General features: G+C 38.3%; 1 protein-coding gene across 4 annotated transcripts; it reads left to right on the top strand.

The window, feature by feature from the left end:
• LOC125807311 (uncharacterized) lies at positions 1-5454 on the top strand. Of its 4 annotated transcripts, none has more exons than XM_049487007.1 (6): positions 1-347; positions 1335-1475; positions 1963-2033; positions 2139-3941; positions 4343-4505; positions 4612-5454. In XM_049487007.1, the coding sequence occupies exons 2-6, from the start codon at positions 1343-1345 to the stop codon at positions 5337-5339; spliced, it is 2898 nt and encodes a 965-aa protein (XP_049342964.1). In that variant the 5' UTR covers positions 1-347; positions 1335-1342; the 3' UTR covers positions 5340-5454. The 4 variants fall into 4 exon arrangements, with proteins under 4 accessions (XP_049342964.1, XP_049342967.1, XP_049342965.1 ...); XM_049487010.1 differs by having other exon boundaries at positions 2-347; positions 4346-4496; XM_049487008.1 differs by having other exon boundaries at positions 2-347; positions 4346-4505.
• The last annotated feature ends 1010 nt before the right edge of the window (positions 5455-6464 follow it).

The raw sequence follows: 6464 nt of genomic DNA, 5'->3' as shown, positions 1-6464 counted from the left end.
TGTTCTTATTAATCCACAAACTTTTTACTTCACTTCCTCTCTCTACTCTCTCTATTAACGTGATCGGTGTGAGCTGATGAAGGCTCTCCGGCGAGTTTCCCACCGGAATGTTAATTTTCAGTTTCCGGCGACTTCTTTGCCGTGAAATGACCGGTAGATCTGTGTCCACATTTTGAGCTTTTCTAAGTTATTTTTCACGCATTTTTTCACCTACTGTGTGAAACCTGCGGTGGTGGCATTGTCAAGTGGTCCTGCATTTCATTGATTGAAGTTTTTTTAGCATAACTGGAAGTGTTTTCATTTTCAGTTGCCATTTTTATACTCTCTTCCGATCTATCTTTTCTAAGGTAATTCGAATTAGATTTTCTTTGTTTTTTCTCTTTTTCGTAATTTCGTGCTCTTTTCTTCTTCTTTTTTCGGATTTTAGCTTTTTAAGGTTTTGTTGTTTATGCCTGTCATTTCCTGTCTATTTTATTTCAGGGTTCACTAGTAATTACTCTGATTGGTTTGTTAGTTATTTTCGTAAAAAAATATCGTTTTTTTACTGCATTTGTTATGATTTTTGCTTGACTGGTTGATCTGAAGTTTCATATGGATTTTTGTGTATTTTCTAGCTGTATAATCTAGGTCTAAACAGTGTAATGTATGCAACAAATGGTTGAATAAGCTAATTTTTTTGTCATTCGTTTATCCTGGTCAATTCATTGAATTCCATCTATTAAAAGGAAAAATTATATATTTCAAAAATAATTGATAGAAATACAGCAATAACGCCATTGCAGCATCATAAAGGAGTAGTTCCCACCCGGGAGCTATTTTTCCAAATTCCTATGTAATGGTTTTAATAATTCTCCCTCCTCAGTTTGCTGTGAAGCTGTTGTTGGAGAAAATGCATCTTTTGTAGCTTCACATATTGGGATCCTTGGCATGAATAACTGAAGTATGAAAATCTATGTCTCCTTTTAGACGTAGCAGAATGAGAGGGTGAATTGTCTGATATTAGATTTTCTCTATGATTTGACTACTATAGTTTGTTGATAACATTTTTATTAAATCATGTTACTTATCTCTTCTGGGTTTTCTGCATATACCTGTAAGCTTGTTCTTTAAGTTCTTGTTCTCTCCTAATTTGTTCCGAGTACCTGCTACTCATGGCTTCAATGTTGTATGGTTGTATTATGTTTGCTGACTTGAACACCTCCCTATTTATTTGGCATATCGAAAATTAAAAGTATTTCGGATTTGATTCTCTACTCTTTGGATATTAATGTTTCATGAGAGAAGGATTGATGCAGCACTGTGGAATTACATTGTTAATTTTGAGTGTGTCTCAGGTGGTGAGATGAATGGGTTTCAGAATGGAAAAAATTGCAATCTTGATAAACCTTTTCCAGGATGCTTGGGACGAATGGTGAACCTTTTCGATTTAAATTCTGGGGTGGCAGGAAACAAGCTTCTTACAGATAAACCACATGGTATTAATGAACTTCTTTGCTATATATTTTTCCTTGGTGTTTGTTCCATTTTTGATTTTTGAACTCTCTATTGAGAACCACATAAACAAGACACTAATGAAAGTGTTGTAGGTAAAAAACATCACCATTGTTCTGGTTAGACCTTCTTCATCTTCTTTTTTTCTTTTTGTGATGAAGAGTGTTTATTAGAACATTTTATTGAAGTTGACTCTTCAAACTTGGGAACGGTGCATAAATAGTATTGTTTGCTGAAGACTAATCGCCTACCAAGTTTAAAAATGATATATGATGTATGGGTTGGCTGTGTATGAATATGACTGCCTCCATCTGGAGCTTTTTTCATTTGCATAAAATAAAGACCTCCTGCAAGAACAGTTGAATCTAGTTTGAATTCATATGGATGATTTTGAGTATTTGGTTTTATTGTTTTTGAATCTTCTAACCGTAAAATTGAATCTTTGTGTTGACTTGGTCCATCTTACTGCAGGCTCTCTTTCGAGGAGCCAATCAGATGTTGTCAGGATGTATCCTTCTGGGGATCAAATAGAGGAAAAAATGGTATATTTTCAGACTATCTCTAGATGATATTAATTAAGGAAGCAAGATGAGCTGGGTTTTGTAGAATTTGGCTTCAATACTAATACTCAGATATGGTGCATGCAGATTGTTTCAGATTTGAAGAGAAACAGTTCAAACAGGAAATCAAATGGAACACCAATGAAGATGCTTATAGCCCAAGAAATGTCCAAGGAAATAGATTCTAGTCAAAACCCACCTAGTCTTGTTGCCAAGTTGATGGGCCTTGATGCTTTTCCAACTCGGAGATCTGTTTCAGCCACACAAAGTCATTTTGGAGGTCATTCTCGATGTCATACTGATTCCTCTTTCAGTTATTGCCAGCACGAAAACGGATCTTTGATGGAAGAAATGCATCAGAAATTTCATCAATGCCCAGAAGAGAATGAATATAAAGATGTCTATGAAGTCTGGCAGCAACCCACGAAGATAAACTGTGTGAGAAGCAAATCTCCCCAAAAGGCAAGACACGACGAAATCAGTATTGACAAGAAGGTAGCTTTTGTTCGTCAGAAGTTCATTGAAGCTAAATGTTTATCTATAGATGGAAATCTTCGCCAGTCTAAGGAATTCCAAGAAGCATTGGACGTTTTAAGTTCCAACACAGATTTATTTCTCAAGTTTCTGCAAGAACCCAATCCAATGTTTTCGCAGCAGTTACAAAAGTTGAAATCCGTACCTCCTCCTCCTGAGACAAAACGAATTACTGTTCTTAGACCAACAAAAATGGTGGATAATAGTAGATTTGGTGAATCAGGAAACAAAAATGAAAAAGAGATGAAGAGAGCCACCCAGGTGGGTCAGGGAAACAGGGTAGACGAAAGCCATTGTCCGATTTCCCCTCCTGCACCAGGGTGGAATATTGATGAAAATCCCGCTCAGCCGACAAGGATAGTGGTGTTGAAACCAAGTCTTAGCAAGACACGCAACTGCAGGGCTGCAAGTTCTCCACCTTCAGCATCACCAAGAGTATCAGAAGCTGAAATGAAGTATGTAAACATAGAGGATAATGAAGCACAGGATTCAGGAGAAGTGGCCATATCACAGAAGATGCATGAAAACCTTGGTGGACACAGAAGGGATGAAACCTTGTTTTCTTCTATGTCTTCTAATGGCTACATTGGTGATGAAAGTTCATTTAACAAGTCTGAAAATGAGTATGTTGCAGGAAATCTCAGTGATTCAGAAGTCATATCACCAGTTTCTAGGCACTCCTGGGATTACATTAATAGATTTGTCGAGCCTTATTCCTGCTCCTCCTTGAGCCGTGCATCTTATTCCCCAGAATCTTCGGTTTCTAGAGAAGCCAAGAAGCGACTTTCAGAGAGATGGGCAATGGTGTCTTCTAATGGAAGTTTTCCAGAACATAGACATCTGCGAAGAAGGTCCAGTACATTAGGTGAGATGCTTGCTCTTTCTGACACAAAGAACGCTGGAGGAATGGAGCAGGAGATTAGCAAAGAAGAGCCCGGAACTTCAAATTCCAACTTGATGAATAATTCCAATTGTGATGAAGTCATTGATGAGTCACCAAGGAACCTCTTGAGGTCTAAATCTGTTCCTGTATCTTCGACTGAATTCGGTACGCTGTTGAATGCAGATGTTCCAGGTCCTGAGACAGGAAAACCCAACCTTCCTGAAGCGACAACAAAACCAAGAAGCACAAAATTGTCACTGAAAAATCTGTTGTTCTCAAGGAACAAAAAACCAAGCAAAGACAGCGGACGCCATCTGCAATCCAACAATGAAGTGCAGTCTGGCGTTAAGTCTTCACATTGTCCTGCAAAAGTTGATCCGGGACGTGAGTTCTCGTCAGCCGATCTTCACAAATCACCAGGCAAACTAGTTTCCCAGAATTCGTTTGGGGAGCAAGGCATAATTTCTCCTGAGGTAAAGTACTTGCCTCTTTCAAGAAACACTTTCTGGGTGATACCTTAGTGTGGTTTTATGGGACTAATTAGGGGAAATCAGTTTGGTTCCATTTTCTGCTCATTTAATTTGATGGTTACCGAAACAAAAATCAGTTTATTTCCACTTTTTGGTTCGTATGTTTTGATGGTTATCATCTGTCTCCTGAAAAGTAGGCAATAGGAGTTCTCTCAACTTTTGATTCGTCTCCTTGTAATTTCTTGCATACCTTTTATCTCTTCCTCTTTTGTGATTTCTGTTAAAGAGGTTTTATCAATCTATGGGGGCAATCTGTCGTACCAACTGTAATAGGATTTATATGACTATTTCACAAATTGACTGCTTACAAAGAAATTCAAAGCTCATTGATGTTGTACTTTTAGCAGGTTGGCCTGTTTGTATCAAAATCTTTGCCCTTGGAAAATCAATGTGAGAGCCAGGACCAACCTAGTCCAATATCTGCTTTGGATACAACGTTTGAAGAGGATGAACATCCAGCATGTATATCCTTTGGCAGGACGAAGCCAGATCATCATGGTAAATCATGTAACTAGTGACACCTAAAGCTCTATTTTTCCCTTTTGTTTTTGATAATGTGCTATATGTGCAACTTCTAGTTTGACCTTTTTTTTGTTTGGATCAAATCTAGCAGGTGGTGAGTTGTCTGTTGACCCTATAAGGTGCAATCTGATTGACAAATCTCCTCCAATAGGATCAATTGCTCGTACTCTGTCATGGAACGATTCCTGCGTAGATACGGCCAGTTCAGTTCCTTTAAGACCATCCTTATCCACTTGGCGGACAGAGGAAGAAGAAAAAGAATGGTTCTCTTTTGTTCGAACTTTATTAACGGTGGCTGGCCTTGATGAAGTGCAATCAGATGCCTTCTTATTGATGTGGCATTCGACTGAAAGCCCTTTGGATCCATCTCTAAGAGAAAAGTATGTTGATCTGAATGAGAAGAATACACTACACGAGGCCAGGCGAAGACAAAGGAGATCAACCCGAAAACTTGTGTTTGATTGTGTAAATGCAGCACTGATGGAAATCTCAGGATATGGACCAGACACTTGCCAAAGAGCCATACCCCATAATGGGGTCAGTAACAATCTTCCAGAAGGAGCTAAATTGATATTGGTGGACCAGGTGTGGACCCGAATGAAGGAATGGTTTTCTAGTGAGGTGAAATGTCTCTCTGGTGATGATGATGAGGACGGAAACAGCCTGGTGGTGGATGGAATGGTGAGGAAGGAGGTTGTGGGGAAGGGTTGGCTTCAGTATTTGAGGTTAGAGATAGACAATGTAGGAACGGAAATTGAAAGGGAGTTGCTGGCAGAGCTTGTGCATGAATCCGTCATTGAATTGACAGGTAGAGCGTGATAAGGCTTTTTTCCACTTAATTTTTGTTGCCCCAAATTATGTTATCTCTCCTGTATTATTATGTTTGCCAACAATGCTGCAAACATTGTTTATATTGCAATTCTGTAATTTTTTTTACATCTGGAATTGTTTTGCATTGTATGCTTCGGCTCTGGTCTAGTTGTCATTTGTACAGTCTAACTAAACTATGTAAGTTGAGTGCCGACACAAATGCAGTTTCTTACACTTGACAATTCACCTTAGCTTGTGTTATGAATTGGTCTCACTTTTTTGTTTTTTCAGTCATCCACTATATAAACTCCACAACCACAAGTCACGATGCATTCTAGAGTGTGGTTTAATGGTCAATAACATGAACGAAAACTTAGAGAGATCAGAGTTCAAATTTCATCAAAGCATAAATAGTCAAGGTGTCAGGTGTGTGTGTCTAAGCCTTGTAAGATATGTTATTTTTTCACTCCCCCTCCCCCAATCATAAGCAACATACTCGGTCTAATTTTGCAAATGAGGTTTAAAAGTGTAAATATATTTTCCATAGACCCTCAACTCAAGAGAGACTATTTCAAAGTAGTTTGGAAAAAGAACTAGGAAGCTAAGAAGCCATAGGAAAAAAAATATGACAAAGTATGTTGAAAAGAAATGAATAGTAACTATAACGAAATAACAAGGTAATTGAATTATGAGGAAAAAAGTAGTAAGAAATATTTAAGGACAAGAGCCTACAAGAGTACATACTACTTCTATTGGTATGAAAGGAGAAGCCAGACAGGCAATACACAACTGTCTACTGACCTAATCCACCCCCACCCCTTGTGGGTAGCCAATGTGACTAGTGATCATCCCCAAACTATGTGAGTCATTTAAGACCTCATTTGGCCTCTCTGGCTAAAAGTTACCAATAGTCATTATTAGTTCACTGAAGAACGAATTCTTAGGTGGAAGTACCCAAGTCTTTTAACTGGACCATAGATGGAATTAGAGGAGGAGAAATCTCGTGACTATAACTCTTTGAATATCCCATGCATCTATTTATTCTACTTCGAGCTCCCTATACTAGAGAATTCATAGAAAGCAAAAGATCTATAATGACGACAACATAATATCTACACATTGATTTTCCCAGCG

This window comes from Solanum verrucosum, unplaced genomic scaffold (genome assembly GCF_900185275.1).
Source record: "Solanum verrucosum unplaced genomic scaffold, falcon-dt-bn FXZP01000183.1, whole genome shotgun sequence".
Classification (NCBI taxonomy): domain Eukaryota; kingdom Viridiplantae; phylum Streptophyta; class Magnoliopsida; order Solanales; family Solanaceae; genus Solanum; species Solanum verrucosum.
This window is presented reverse-complemented; position numbering and strand designations above follow the sequence as displayed.

Bases quoted from the DNA above. Each gene is read 5' to 3' on its own strand.
- LOC125807311 (XM_049487007.1), top strand. From the start codon at position 1,343: ATGAATGGGTTTCAGAATGGAAAAAATTGCAATCTTGATAAACCTTTT. The intron at 1,476-1,962 runs GTATTAATGAAC...ATCTTACTGCAG, and splicing joins TCTTACAGATAAACCACATG to GCTCTCTTTCGAGGAGCCAA. The intron at 2,034-2,138 runs GTATATTTTCAG...TGGTGCATGCAG, and splicing joins ATCAAATAGAGGAAAAAATG to ATTGTTTCAGATTTGAAGAG.